The 15,903-nt window shown below is 35.2% G+C and overlaps 1 protein-coding gene and 1 long non-coding RNA gene across 8 annotated transcripts; both read left to right on the top strand.

Annotated features, from left to right (window-relative positions):
* Positions 1–1,442: 1,442 nt before the first annotated feature.
* Positions 1,443–2,885, top strand: LOC108214310 (putative F-box/LRR-repeat/kelch-repeat protein At1g11620). The gene has a single exon (XM_017386244.2). The coding sequence runs from the start codon at positions 1,506–1,508 to the stop codon at positions 2,778–2,780; it is 1,275 nt and encodes a 424-aa protein (XP_017241733.1). The 5' UTR covers positions 1,443–1,505; the 3' UTR covers positions 2,781–2,885.
* A 2,031-nt stretch (positions 2,886–4,916) lies between these two features.
* On the top strand, positions 4,917–15,604 carry LOC108214311 (uncharacterized). 7 transcript variants are annotated; one of them, XR_010289767.1, is made up of 7 exons: positions 4,932–4,954; positions 7,473–7,584; positions 9,804–9,920; positions 10,006–10,139; positions 10,873–11,091; positions 11,233–11,699; positions 12,974–13,263. It is a non-coding gene; the product is annotated as an uncharacterized LOC108214311 (long non-coding RNA). The 7 variants fall into 7 exon arrangements; XR_010289763.1 differs by having other exon boundaries at positions 4,917–4,954; positions 7,473–9,920; XR_010289765.1 differs by having other exon boundaries at positions 4,928–7,584.
* Positions 15,605–15,903: the final 299 nt, after the last annotated feature.

Here is a 15,903-nt window from a genome sequence, read left to right as displayed (position 1 = left end):
TTTAATAACAAATCATCTATCGTGATTACACAGGGTGATAAAAATAGTTCAAGTCTACCACAAATTATGTTTCATTCACATAATCCTATGTTTACATGGCATAGTTCTAAATTCAATCATCCACTCTCGCTTCAGAAAGAATTAACACGCAACTTAGAAGTTAGCTACGCTTCTAAGAAGAATAAGCACGGCTCATGCAAAGCAATCAACATATGTCACAAAATCACGTAATTATAATCGTTACTAGACTTCATCGATAAATCCATTAGAATCCCATGAAGGCGGTTAGTTCATAATCGAACTAATCGACATCATGGGTTCTAATGAAAACATGATAAATAAAAGACAAGAATTGAATTGAATTAAAATGCTTGAATTAATAATAATAAGGATCACACGTTACAGATTTGATGTTCACGATCCCGCTCGAAACTGTCACTTCCTCGCGAAGAACGATCCAATACAACTGATAATGTGTTTGATTACAAAAGAAAACTAGCTATGATATTGTTTCGATATTCTAACTACTATGAGGCTAGGGTTTTTACACACGAGAAATAAAATGCATTAACTAAGTCAACCGGGCCTCGGCCGCTGCGAAAATCCATCAGAAAAGCTGTAAAAATCGGCCCGGGAAGCTTCAGTGGGGCGCCACCGCGCTACTCTAGCGCGGGCGCGCTAGTTGACCCGAGGATAGCGCGGGCGCGCTGCCCTGTAGCGCGGGCGCGCTACTGTCTGTGACAGTGGCCCCGTTTCTTCGTTTCTTGCTCTTTCTCGCGTGCATGTCCTTCCTCGCTTCTAGTACCACTTCCGTAGGTGATCACGGTTGCATTTAGCATATGCAACAAGCCCTTTAAACCCCTAGATAGCTCTAGTGGACGAGTGTGCTCTCGTGAGGGTTTGTAGAAGATATACCCACAAAATCCCAAGTCGCGGTGAATCCATAATTCTCTATTCTTGCGAATAATGCACCAAAAACAACCTAAAATGATAGAAAATCACTTCATCACCTCAACTCGTGACCTGCACAGAAAAACACTAAAAACACATCAAAAGACACTACACACTTAAGTACAATCAACCAATTTAAGTGGAAATGAAGGCCTATAAGTGTGTATAAATACCACTTATCATACTACGAAAGAAAACTTATAGAATTCTAGGCTCTAGTTTGTTAAAATAATTTAATTTTGAAAAATATTTTTCTAGAAATATAATTTTTTAGAATTTTTTTTCCTTGAAAATATATTTTTCTAAAAATATTTTCCCGTTTTTAAAAAAAAAGTTATTTACTGAAAGTAATCACTTTTCTAATCAAATAAACACATAAAAAAAATTACAAAAAAATATTTTTCAAAATCCAAACGAGATCGAAAAATCATGAAAAAAGTAATTTTATGTGAAACAAACGCAGCCCTAATAGGATAAGGAGAAAAGAAAACGATGTAGTAGTATCTATAAATAATTGAACCATAGCCCCGTTAAAAGATGAATATGAGCTCTCAATGAAATCAGTTCGTAAATCTACAATGGTTCTGCCGGAGGAGATGATAGAGGAGATACTGATGAAAATACCAGCAGGGTACGTTTGGGATATAAGGCGCGTTTGCAAGTCATGGAAGGCTCTCATCACGCACCCCCAATTTGCGTCAAAGCACTTCGAACGCAACAAAAACAACGCCAGCAGCTTCCTCTTGATTGCTTTTTGTCAGCACTTGCGTCGTAAGTCTCTATCTTTGTTTCGCCTCAATCACCACCCCCACACACTTGTCGATATCAATTCAATTGCCGCTCGGAGACTTGATTATTTTTATTTCCGTAATAACTTTCCTGACTTATTCAAAGAATTGGTTGTTGCGGGTTCAATTAACGGCATTGTCTGTGTTTCCACGTTTTGTAAATCGATTACGCGTTTCCTCGCTTTATGGAATCCTGCGATTAATCGCTGGAAACCAATTCCCCTTCTCCCCTATAAAAAAAACGATGGTGAGTATTCGTCGGTTGGATTAGCTTTTGATTACTTGACTAATGATTACAGGATCATTAGGCTTGTTTCTGTTTTAACCGATATTCAGGAGCCCTCCTCTCGCATTGAGATGTACTCTGTTAACCAGGATTCTTGGATAGAGGCTGCTACCTCTTCTCCCTTTCCGTATTTTACCACCCAACCTAATTGTACTGTTATTGTCAAGGGTATCCCATACTGGTCGAAGAATTACCAGGAATTTTTTGATTATTGGAATGAACGATTTCAAAGTAATGTTATTGCCACAGTTGATCCTCACACTGGCTTGTATAAGGAGATTTCGTATCCACAGATTGTCACCAATGAGAACACTACTGTGCATCCTTTTAATTTCATGGATTCACTTGCTGTCCTAATTTTTGAGAATTCAAACCCAAAAATGTTTCATGTATATGCCCTGGATGAGAAGAGCCATGGTGCTAATTGGATTAATATATATACTTCTGCTCCAACTAGTTTGCAAAGTACAAATATGTGCATATTTCGGTGTTTTCAGGATGCTGGTAAGATTATAGTTGTTGGATGGAACTATGATGATTGTAGGCGCTCTTTCTTATATAACCTCCAAACTGATAGCCTTTGCCACACAATTGGAATGGATGCTTTAAGGCCACGCTGGGATGAAACCTATTACCATGTCGAGAGCCTGGTTTGTCTTGATGGAATGGAACCCATCCAGAGGGAGGAGGATATTAATAACAAAGATTGCGCTAATTTATTATACCTAGGAAGAGATCTTGGACCACTGCTCTAGTCTCAGTTTAAAATTTCTGCTGGTTGGACAGAATTGTTTGGCTTAAGCTGGAGAACTGCTGCAGTGTTGTAATGCTTTGATAATCTATTGAACTTCTTAATTTCAGATTCGTCTTAATGCATTTGTAGTATTCTGTTGCTTTTGCTAATTAATTTAATAATACTTTATCAAAGATGTTCAATTTTATTCTGAATAATAATATGCGTGTGAGCCACCATTAATCAATGTCAGGAATAGTAGTGCACTTATATTAAGTAGATTATTGCAGAGAAAATAATCCAAGATGTTCCATTTCATTTCTACCATTACAATAATAATGCACTACTATTCCTGAAATTAATTTGTGGCTTAATAACCTTTTGAGCCTTAAGGTTTACACCAATATACCCATTAACCATGTACTTCAAAACCGTACCTTCCCCTGAAGTACTGAAAATGTATCTTTTTACCCTTGGACCGGCCGGTTTACACCGTTTTTTTACCGGTCCAAGGGTAAAAAGACGTTCTGTCGTTCTCAGGTGCAAAAAGGAACGATTTTGAACTAGTGGGGCTGATAAGTATATTGGTGCAAACCTTAAGGCTTAAAAGATCATTAAGCCTTAATTTGTCAGAAATCAGTGGTTCTTGAGGTAGTTTCAATGTATTTTTGTAGTTTTTGTGGTTTTAGAGAAAGATACAGGTAGATAGAGCAAAGAAACAGACAGCAGATTAGAGGCAGCAATAGAGATACAGGTAGATAGAGCAAAGAAACAGACAGCAGATTAGAGGCAGCAATAGAGAGATAGAGTCGGACTTGTAGAGAGAGATATAGTCAGATAGAAACTTGAAGAAGAAGAAGAAGAAGACAGATATCTAGAGAGAGAAACCCTAGAGAAAGGAGAGAGAGAATTGTGGAACAAGTTCCATTTTTCATATATTTGTAATGCATAATCTCAACTACAAGATGTACAACACTATTTATAGGCTCCAACTCCTGTAACTAACTTCTGGAAAGGAAATGACACTACTACCCATATTAATACTACCATTACAATACAGTGCAGTACTATTCCTGAAATTCTATTTTAATTTTCAAATAAACGTCATTGTATGTATAAATCAGTAGTTATAATTGTAACTTTAGTACATCTTTCAAAATTGATCGTAACTGTTGATATTTATGAATTATTACTTCAAGTTCACTACATATTCAGCTTTGATTTGGATTGTAATACATTGAGGTACTAAACAGTATTTTGCTTTGCTCTGTTATTTGTTTTTCTTTAGCTTTTTTTAAAAAAAAATTGTATATTCATGTAGTAGCAAAATGTAATTGGCGATGTAGCTTAGATATTTTGTTGTGATTTATTTTGATTTATGCTAGTCATCGTGTAATTTTCTGTTGTGTATCTGAAATAAACATTTCATTCCCAGGCATATGTTCAATTAATAATATGAATACCGTGTACTCGCGGCTATTGGTTAAACATGTGTTTCATTCAACAGTTGAACTGAATTGAGGGTATTCTATACTGTATTTTATTTCTGAAGATATATTTTTAACTTTTAATGTTTATACAAGATACTCCGGGCTATTGGTTATGTGATATTAACCAGAGTCCAAGCAGTGATATGTATATTACAAATTACTATCTTAAATAAGGTTTGTGGTTTCAGTTTCCCACATGTAAGGACTTAGTTCTTAATTTAAAAGTGTAGCACTGGTCTATTGGAAGCTTATGTTAATTATGTGCGATACCAGTAGTTGGATCTCTTTAAATTATTTTGATGGACATGTTGTTATATGACCTGGATGAGCATCTTTTCTGTCACATGATTTACATTGCTGCCCTGTATCTTATTACAAGAGTCATTTGTTCATTCTATATCATCCCATGACTTCCTTTTCTCATTTGAATGGAGCAGAAGAAGCTGCCCAACTGAAGCTCCTAAAATTTATGTACAGCGACACCTTATCAGTCAATACTGCCCCTGCTTTGTTTGATGTACTAATGGCTGCTAATATATTAGAGGTTGCTTCAATCTTAAGGCATTCAGCTGTTTGTAGCGATAGTTGCTCACATAAGTTTGCATTGCTGTATCTAGAGCTTCATTCAAGTGTTCTGATGGCCCAGGCTGCTGTTAATAGATGTTGCTAGGCAGTTTCTGGCAATACAAGACAAAGACATGACTAAGTAAGTTTGGTCTTGGTGTACTTGCAATATTTTATGTTTATGTTATATAATATGTAGCTCATTGTATAAACTTCACGGTCTTTAAAAAAGAGGTAAATGAGCTTTATAGTCATTTAATTATCTGTTCTGAATGCTTTTATTAAAAATTTGAACAACGACCATGCTAGTTCTTCATATTTTTAAGCAATTACATGATAGTCCAGGTTCCAAGATGAATTCATGAGGTAAAAATTCACCTACTTGATGACGTTCTTAATGCCAGTGCTATTTATGTTGGTTGTGACCATGTAATAACAACTGCTAGGATAGTTTTATATGCTTTCTAGTGACGAGGAACGGAAATAAAGAATTAATTTATATGTTTTGAATAAGTTTATATTGTATTTAGTTAGTGTAAAGATACATGATGTATTTATCTCTGTGTTTAATAGGTGGGGTTAGGAGTTTATTAAATAAGTAGTTTATTTATAACAAGGCCCAATTGTTCATGGGTCTTAGTCTATTAGGTTTAATACTAAGGTTTTATAGTCTATATAAGTGATGTAATCCCCCACATTTTTATTAACCTTTGATTATACATTTTTCTTGGGATTAATATTGATTATTTATTTTCATAATCGTATAATTCATTGCTTATAATCTTATTACCGTTTTTGTTTAATACTTCATTGTTTCATCAAATTGCTGGATTTTCACACCGCTGCCATCTCTCTACCACCCCGCCTCTTCCCAACTTCAAACTATCAAATCCCACCAGAAAAGCCACTAGAGCATGGTCATAATAAACCAATCATAACCCTAAATCCCCAAATTTTGAACCCTTATCACATACCCAATCCGATGCGAATACAAACCCTAATGCCCAAATCAGAAATCCTAATTGCATATCAATCCAGCACCACAAATTGCAAATCATCACAACTGGTTGGAGTTTAATCATCAACAAGATGAGAAGACACAGATTGGGGAAGTGAAGAACAAAATTATATTGGCTGACCTTTCAACTGGAGCTTCATTATTAGTTTCTGTTTTGCGAGGCTAGTACTAGACATATTTTTCGTGTATGTATATCTTCTGATTATGTGTTTATACCCTAATAACTCATATGTATTAGATGCCCAGTAATTTGACAGCCCAATCATTACCACAAAACCCATCCCATCAAAACTCCAACGTTTTGTCACCTGGAAACCCACTGCTATATACATTATTCATAAACTGCAGTTTAGTACTCCGAGAGTTTACATAAAGATTAATCCATTCCGTGAAGTTGTGGAAACTGCATAACAGCCCCTGAACTTTGCAGAATATTAGGATCAGCCCCTAAACTTCAAAATGCTTATTGCTCATCCCCTAAACTTTAGAGAATTTGCATTTGTTTTATGTTTTAAGACATGTGGCATACATCAAACAGCAAATTAAAAATTGTGGAAGATAATATATATTGTCTTGATCATGAACATGATGAGTTCTATTACGAAGTCTATGTTTGTCATCGTGACCGTTGGTTACTTCGATATAAACTTATGGTGAAGGAGTTAAATAATCAATATAATAAACTTAAAAGAGTGGAAAAGAGGTACGAAATTGGGTTGAGCAAAGAAAGGTGCAAATTTGCAGACGAAAGTTACGAACGTGCAAAGGTGCAACGACATAGGCCTCTTTAGACTCTCACATCTCAGGTTAAACATCTTGTACATTTGGAAAATGAGAAAATAATCGAAGGGGAAATAGAAGTTGAGTACGTTGAAGATACATATATGGATAAGCCATTGAATGAGGATGATGTGATCGTGTCAAATTCTTTGAGTTGCATGGAAAATGTTAATGAAGATGTTTCTGATGCAAAATCTCATGTGGAGCAATTTTCAGTTCAAGTCTTCAAGAAAAGGTGGTTTATGATATTATTGAGGTTGAGCACATCGACTTCATTATTTTTTGAGTACTTGCCTAAGCTACCTTCGCTTGCTTGCAATTTTCAGAGTTCTTTGCACCTCACCCGTTTTTCTAGAAGAACAGCATGAAGTTCATCTTGGTTCCATATCATCCTTGTGTGATTTTTGACTTTTACAAAATTTATGGCCAAGTTTTCTCCAACAAAGGGAGAATGATGATGAACTAAAATAAAGAATTAATTTATATGTTATTAATTAGTTTATATTTAGTTAGTGTAAGATACATGATGTATTTAGCTATATGTTTAATATGTGGGGTTATGAGTTTATTAAATAAGTAGTTTATTTATAATAAAGCCCAATTGTTTATGGGCCTTAGTCCATTAGGTTTAATACTAGGGTTTTTATAGTTTATATAAGTGATGTAATCCCCCACATTATTACTAAGCTTTGATTAAACATTTTTCTTGAGGATAATATTGATTATTTATTATTGGGAATCGTATCATTCATTGTTTATTATCGTACAACTATTTTTGTTTAATGCATCATTGTTTTTACAATCTTGTCCTGCATCATCTAGTTGACTCTCAAACCTCGTCTTCTGGATTTCTTGTATCTAGTGGAGCTTCAAGCTGACAAGCTCCTGATGAATTTTACCATGCTCTAAATTAGAGGTGTGGTCATGTGTTTAATGGAGGCCTGGTTCACCACTCTGTATTATGTAACATCAAGGTACAGTACTTTTCCTTACTTTTAGCTCTATAGATTTTACGGCCAATTAGGAGATTCTACACCTGCTACACAGAAAGGCCTTTTGCATTGAAGATTCATTAAGACTAATATATAACAATGCAGTTACATAGCGGTCTATATGATCTATATGATTTTGGGTGTCAGGATGTTTAAATGAAGTATTTGCATATTTTTATTTAATTATTTTAAAGATTCTAAAATAAAGTCAAGAAGTTAGTCATATGATTCAGGATCCCAGGGTTTAAGATTTTCTTTAGGGCTTTCAGGTTTTAAGATTTGAAAATTATATATATTATGGCGAAACAGTGTCAAGATTACCGAGTTTTTAATCTAACAAAACAAAATTACCAAATCTCGGCTGGATTGATGATTTTTAACATTTTCATTACCCAGACATCATATGCATATTACATACTCGATACCCCACAGCAAATGCATCGTTTTAACCAGGCCTGGAATTTTTTTACCTGATCCATTGCACATCCACCCGTACATATATTGATTCTCAGGATGTGCTCCACTCCACTCCAATCCTTACTGCACTGGTATAACCTTCATAGGTGCGAGTGAAGTATCAAGTTCGAATTGGGGTAAAAGTGATAGGGCTATAGTTTTGGAATGTGTATGTATAAATGTGGATATCCCAACCATTTATGCATATCCAGCAATATCCAAGATCCAATTGCGTCTCTTTATGAAGAAATAAAGTAATACCCAGAATCAGTATGCGTATTATGGTATTGTAGTGTATGATTCCCCATCTGAAAATGCGTATTATTAGTTACCCTAACATGGAATTCGTATTCAATCTTAAATTTTAACCATCAATCCCAACAATCGTTATTCTTATGATAATTATATAGAAATTGTTATATATCTCCTTCACCCTATTATGGCTTCAAAACTTAGTATTTATAGATTTAGGGATTCCTGTTTAGGTTTAGGCATTTTAGGTTTAGAGTTTAAGATTTAAGTTTACAATGTGTCAAAATAAAATCTTATTATTTTTTAATATTATGCATCTTATTTTAAAAATTCTAAAAGAGATGCCACAAATCTTATATGAAATTTCAGAGTCTAACAGATTGCATAAGTTTTGGGCAAAATTGGTCACTTTATAAACCTATGCAATATGCACAATCCGACTATCATTTCTAAGTCATTGAAGTTTTTGAGGCGGGAGACTATTTACTTTTGGAAGAAAGCGGTGAACATTTTAGTAGAACGTGATGATGTGCCAATATAAAAATGTTTTTAAGCTTGTAGGCAGATATTAAAATGCTTTTTAATTGTTTGTGATCTTTATGCTCATGATTGCGGTCCAAAATGTGAATTATTCATCTCTGTGACATTTATTCATCTTTATGCACTTTTTTTTTTTTTAAGATGATGGCGATGTTCAACATTGAGTTTTTATTATGACCAAGTTGCTAGGATTGTGTTCTAATGCAGAATTTTATTTTCTTTTTGTTTTTGCCCCCACCATTTACACGCTGAGTTATGTGCTAATATTCTGGTCACAAGAATTGTAGAGTTCTGGAAGAGGGGCTGTGGAGGAGCACCACCTAGTTCAAGCTTTTTTCATATTTTATATGTAGGTTGTAATATCTGACAATATGGAACCATTTAACACATTTATTTGAGTTCTATTGTCAATTGTCATCTTGAGATAACAAATCACTACGTCATATTTGGCATTGCAAGCCCCAAATGGTTAATGTTGCATAAAGTGTTGTTATAGACTAAAAATTTTCAAATCTACTGTAACAGTTTATAATATGTTGCAACAGACAAAAAAATATTGCACCGATTACAAACATTTTTTGAGAAATTACAGAATCATTGGCAATTGCAATACTTTGAGAAAAATGTTGCAAGAGAGTTTACGCTTTGCTGAACTTGACCGAATTATATATTTAAGCGAGGATTTTGATTTTTCATTTGGCGGGTTCTTTCTAGTACCAATTTTTTTTCTAAAACCAAAACTCCCTTTTTCCTTTCATTTCATCATTTCAATCGTGTCTCTCTCTCAGGTTTCTCTCTTGTTTTACTTATCTCTCTCTAATCACTCTTGTTTTGTTTATCTATCCCAAGCATCTAATCTCATTTTGAATCGAATCCACTCCACTCCACTCCATTGCTCACACTCCCATCCATTGCTCACAATCCACTTCACTGAATTGAATTACTCTGGTTAGGGCTCTCTGTCTGTCTCTCTGAAATTGGAGTAATACCGCTTACAGTTATATAAAGTTTTGAATGCTAATGAGTATATACGCAAGGAACTCCGAAACTAAGAAATATTGCTTCCCCGGGTGAGTTTATTTTTAGAATCTTTGTATTGTTCAAGTTAGGGATTCAGTTTTTGTTAGTCAAATGAAACTGATTTCGTCGATATAGGAGATGGGGATGCACAAGGAAAACAACAGCGAAAGCCCCACCGATTTAAGCCTAGTACTGTGGCTCTTTGTGAGATTCATAAGTTTCAAAAGACTTGGAACCTTCTCATTCCTGCCACTCTGTTTATCCACACTGTAAGTTACCTCTACTTCTTGTTTAAATTTCTTAATTCGACTTGGTATTCAGATATAATTGTCCGTAGTATTTGACTGTGGAAGTGTGAATGGATAGTAGTTAAAGTAATTTGGGTTATCATTTGTTTGATAATTATTACGTTTTTGGTTCTTTTACTTTGTTAATTTTGTTCCTTGGAATGATATATTGTTATATGGACCTAGCTGGTTTTTGTTTTTCATGTGTTTGTACCAATACTTAAGAATTTATAAATGAATATACAATCTGTTTGTGAAGGTCATGCCTTGTTGATATCAATCACTAGTCAGGTTTTGGTCAGTGTACGTAGAGAATTCTAGATTTGAGTTTTTATCGAGTATTTACGAGTGTTTATCACAATGTGCCATAAGAAAATAGTGAATTGAAAACTTAACACACATAATGTCTGTTTTTTCATGGTTAAAAATGTTTACTCATTTCTTGTCGCGGTGCAGGTTAATACTAATGGGACTTGTAGTGTTCCCTTCCTTGGGCTGAATGAAGGTTAATACTAATAGATAAAGATTCTAATATTCACCCTATATATTGTATTGTCATATTTTTTATTCATATTTCATTGAGGAAGTGAGATGTGTAACGAGGATGACATTAAAAAAAGCATCACAAGATGTCCTCACAATGAAACAAGACTGTTTTCTATTTGCTCTTTCCTGAATAACTTTATCAGTGTTTCTGCTCCATGGCTTTATTCAGGTTTCTCTTGATTTTGTTCGTCTTTACACCAATGGGGCCCTTGTTGGAGTGAAGCTCTTGTCTTCTGCAATGAATAGGGACTAACATTCAAATGCTCCGGGAATAGTGTCTCTGTCTTCTACTCATGGAGAAGCTGCAGGTAGTTATGAGATACAGGGTTATGTCCATGGAGTGGAGATCTTGTCACAGACGTAGCCTCTGAAGAATCATTACCTAAAGGTGCATGCTAGGAACAATCTTACATCATTATCATATCCTTGCTTACCACAATTTCTAGAAATGAGAGAATGTTACGTATTTGACTTGTTTTTGCTTATTGCTCCAAATGTATATGTTTACAAGTCTGATTTTGTACTGTAGGATTTGGGAGATTTGGAATTGGTTGCAAAATCCAGCTGCTCATCGCAGTCTTTGATGCGTAAACCTGAGGCATTAACATTCACTAAGGTCTTTAATACATTTCAGCTCATTGCCAAGGTGATCCAGTCTGACTTTTGCTATTTGATTTAATGCTGAGCTATACTGACATTGCAGTTATTATTACATAAAAGAAGTAATTTGGGAATGGAGTTGAAATAGATTAACATAATAACATTCTCAGTCAAACAAATATTGCTTGTATTTAAGGAGTGGAGCACTAATAGTGTTGTCAGCATGTCTACCTGTTCCAGGCTTAGTGTCATGTAATCTTAAGAGTCGGGATCTTCGATTGACCAAGCCACTCGTTACTGACCCTTGTTCTGTAGACACTGGGTCTATAGAGAGTTTGCTCATGCTTGAGGGGCGAGATGAACTGTTGAACTCATAAATCTCTCAGTAGTAAGCAGGTAACGATATGTAAATAGAGTTTTAGTACATAGCAATTTCTTGTGTTTAATATCAATTAAAGATTTTGGCATTTGTATAACATTCTTTCTTGTATTAGCTGCTAATTGTGAATCTTGCTTAGTATCATATTTTGTGATGAATTATCTCTTCGTTGCTCTGTCATTTTATCTTACTTTGTGCTTAGTATCATGTTTTGCTCTTATTTACTAGTAAATCGATTGAATCTGTTTGGTTAGAGCACATAAAAGTAGGTAAAGCATAAGGCAGCAGATACAATGCTCTTTTTGACCAAACTCCGATTTTCTTCCACTCTGTTGCTTGCCTAATTACTGAGTGTTATTTTAGTCTCTTGCAACTAACAAGTATTTATGATTGCATTTGCATGGATTGCATGGACTTATTTTTTCTGCCTATAAACCAAGTTGCAGGTATAGCTGCTTATGTCACTTTTAGAAATCCTGATGTCTTGTAGTTGTGGCAGATATATGAAGTGGTTTAAATGAAAGATAGTTCGAAGTCCAATTACTGTTACTTTTTGTCGTTCCAGATGAAAATTTCTCAATTTTATTTTGGTCTTGTGTCTATCAGATAAAATGATATGTTAACTGTCCCTTTTGCTACTTTAATATTTGACAATTATTATGTGTTCTCCTAAATGGTTAAAAGTTTATTTCTAGTGAATTGGATCTCCTTATTTCAGCGAACAATTTTAGAACCTTAATTCATTGATATTAATCTGGATATTAATATGTTTTCTTATTTTTCAATTCTGTATATGTTTGTTAGAATAACCCGAGGTTGATGAATTATACAAGTCATGTGGTACTTTTAGCATTAATCATTTTGGTCCACTCGAAATTGTTTTTGTTATTTTCATGTACTATGTAAAATTCTGAGTTAGGGGGTTAATGACTTGGTCGGTGTTGGTAGTCCCACTATTTCCCTGCTTGCTGATGACGGATTGTCTACAGTCATTTCTACACCTAATGTTGTTACTAGTGATTCTCTCTCCTTATCTCTCAGCCGTCACCAGAATCCTTCATCCAATCCCAATCACTCGCCTGTTATGGCTTTTAAAATCGTTTCTACCATTTCTGTTAGGTAGTGTCTTCAGATGTATAATGCATATATTGTGTACTTGTGGATTGATTTGATCTGTACTCCTCGCTGTCTCTTGAATCATGTTAGGTGTAATTTGTATTTAAAAATCTATGTTGCTTGTATTTTAGTTTAATAATTTTTATTTATTATCTCCCTCTCCTAATTTTTGTAGATAAAAATTCCTTCGACCAAAAGTGAAGAAGAGAGTGCTGCTCTTGAAGATGGCGCTTTTACGACAAACAACAATGGAGAAAGTAAGAAGACACAAAAAGGACCAACCCATGGACCAAATTGGCTTGTTGGCAATTAGGAAAATCAAGGAGAACTAACTAGGCGTTTGTTGTGTATTTTGACTTATGATGTTTGTATGGTATATTAGTTTGAACTTTAAAGTAGATCTTGGTGGAATGTTTTGACTTGTGCTTTAATATTTAAATTTGTAATGGTTGATTTTTGTGAGAATAGGTGGTCTTACAACATATAGATAAGATATTGCCAAAAAAAACTAAAAAATATGTTACCATAGACTTTAAAATGTTAAACATAAATGGATCAATTCATTAATATGAAAATATTAAAATGAGCATAAAATATTGCAAAAAATGCTGATTAAAAAAACCAAATAAGTGTTGCACAAAAATGTTGCATGAAAAATTGTGATACGTTGTAAAAAATCAAATAAGTGTTGCACAGAAATGTTACAATAGGCTATTGTAACGCCTAAAAAGTGTTACTCAAAAGGGTAAAGATGTTGCAATATCAAGCTATAATGCAAGATTTTAAAAGTGTTGCGATACAAGGAAAAATGTTGCTTTTGATGACCTGTTGCAACGGCCGCAAATGCAAGCCTTAATTTTAGTCAAATGTTACAATAGACTCTATTGTAATACTTTTAGGCGTTTACGCAACATTTTTTCGGGCTTGCAATAGGCCAAATATGGCGTAGTGAATATCTATATTTTTGCCTTTCGAGCTTTTTGACATGATTTTTTTTTTTTGGTTCTACAAAAATTGTGAGATAGTTAATGATAAGAACACAATAGTTGCGAATACTTGCAGAAATTGTTAAAGTTTGGTTATAAATGTTTGTCGAATTCTTTTGTTAATAAAATTGTATATCCCCGTGAAAGCACACTTGCTCCATTTGATATGTAAGTGATTGTGCCTTGGTCTCTCAAATACCTGCTTCAAATGTGTATGATGCTCCGTTATGTCAGTGCTATATATGAAAATATTGTCAAAAAAGACTGACATGACCTTGTATGATCCATTACTCCTTAGAATGTGGCTGGGGCGTTGGGTGAGCCTAAAAGGCATAACAACGAATTTATAGTGCCCAACTGTCTTTTAAATGTCATTTTGTGTACAACATGCTCATCGACTAAGATTTGGTGGTATCTGCTTTGAACTTCCAGCTTGCTAAACACACAACTTCTATGTAATTCGTCAATCATTTCTTCATTTAGCAATGTGGGAAATCTAATTTTTACTTTAATGTCGTTTGGAGCCTGTAATTCAATTCACGCTAGACATTCATGTGTTGTCTCGTTTCTTGACGAGGGCAGGAGAGGCATATGGGTATTGGCTATGCTGGATTACTGATGTCGAGCATTTCTTGGACAATTTTCTCAATTTCCAAGCGTCAGAAATATGGGAATTTGTAGGGGTCATGTGTGCATGCCTGCTTCCCTCCATTATATGGGTAAAAGGTGATCTTCCTTAGTAAGCAGGTCAGGATTTAGGGGCTTGGAAACTTTCTTGTACGCATCGATCACCTGCCGAACAGAAGAGGGAACATGATGAGAGAGTTGTTGAGCCTCTACTGCTGCTAATTGCACCAGGAAACAGACTTGTTCCTTTTGTGGCTTGATGAGTTCTTATCTATGACTACTTGAAAGTCAGGAGAAGTGCAGCTGGCTTGTCGCAATTGCAGCTTGTCACCCTGCCAATGAATTGATCACTCATGTTTCTTGAAGTCTGATGCTAACTGGGTTTACTTGAGTCAACCATTGGATACCAGGTACAGCTTCAAAACTCCCAACGTAATCACGTAGAAGGTGGAGTTAAAGGTCGTAGTTTAAGTTCTCCAAGTTAACTCCACATTGAGTGTTGGTGCCATTCGCTAGCTGTCTTGTGATTTGAGTTGAGCTGTTTGACAAAGGACTGAGAGAGAAAATTGTGAGTAGACTGGTATCATGAAGGAGTTGAATACTCTTTGTTTTGAACCTTCTTCTTTGAATCAACGAAAGCCTTGCGTTCCATTAAGAGCATGAAGAGAAACTTGTTAATCTTCTGGTTCTTATGCAGGAGTGAGCTGCTCCTGTTTTGTTTCGGCTTTGGCTCGTTGTCTTCTTCCTGATCTCCCACCACGAGATAACATTGGGGTCGGGTACACTTGTGCCCCGGGAAGTAAACCTTGTGACAGTTATAAGATGGACGTCGAGCTACGCTAGTGCTAGGCCCAGTATTCTTATGATTATCTTTGTATGTGTTGCCTTTATTCGTATTATAACCGACATTACTCGTACCCCTCAGGCTCCTACCATGGTAAGGTGCTGAGGATTGACGTTTGACTGTTCCTTTAATGCAATTCTCAATCATCTTGACAAAGAGCTTTGGTTCCCCGGACAACGGCTTCCTACAGGGAACACCTGTAGATGTATAACGCTAGCTGGATGTTGGACAACCTGCTAAAAAAACTGGAGAGGTGGAACTTATCAATTGATTGTATATGTATCTGTATACAAGATTGTGAAGATATTATAAGAACGATACAACTTCAAAAGATAGTTCAGCTTTATTATGGTATCAAAGCTTAAAGCTCAACAAGCACCTAGATCTTGTTTCTTGTTCCATTCTTTATTCCTAGCCAATCTATAACTTTCAATCCACCCAGAACTTATTGCCATTTAATTACAACATGATAACCTCATCAAACCCAGATAACTTCATCTTCATGGATGTTCTTAACAATTCTCTGGTTAAAATCAATCCTACAGCTCAACTACCCATAAATCTATCTGGAAGCACAAAATTCACAACACAGAAAGCTCAGTTCAAATTACTTCTTTTAAGACATGCTCTGTTAGGCCATCTTGATGG

The sequence above is a fragment of the Daucus carota genome, chromosome 3 (assembly GCF_001625215.2).
Source record: "Daucus carota subsp. sativus chromosome 3, DH1 v3.0, whole genome shotgun sequence".
Lineage (NCBI taxonomy): Eukaryota > Viridiplantae > Streptophyta > Magnoliopsida > Apiales > Apiaceae > Daucus > Daucus carota.
Note: the sequence above shows the minus strand (reverse complement) of the source record. Positions and strands in the feature narration are given on the sequence as shown.

Bases quoted from the DNA above. Each gene is read 5' to 3' on its own strand.
- LOC108214310 (XM_017386244.2), top strand. From the start codon at position 1,506: ATGAAATCAGTTCGTAAATCTACAATGGTTCTGCCGGAGGAGATGATA.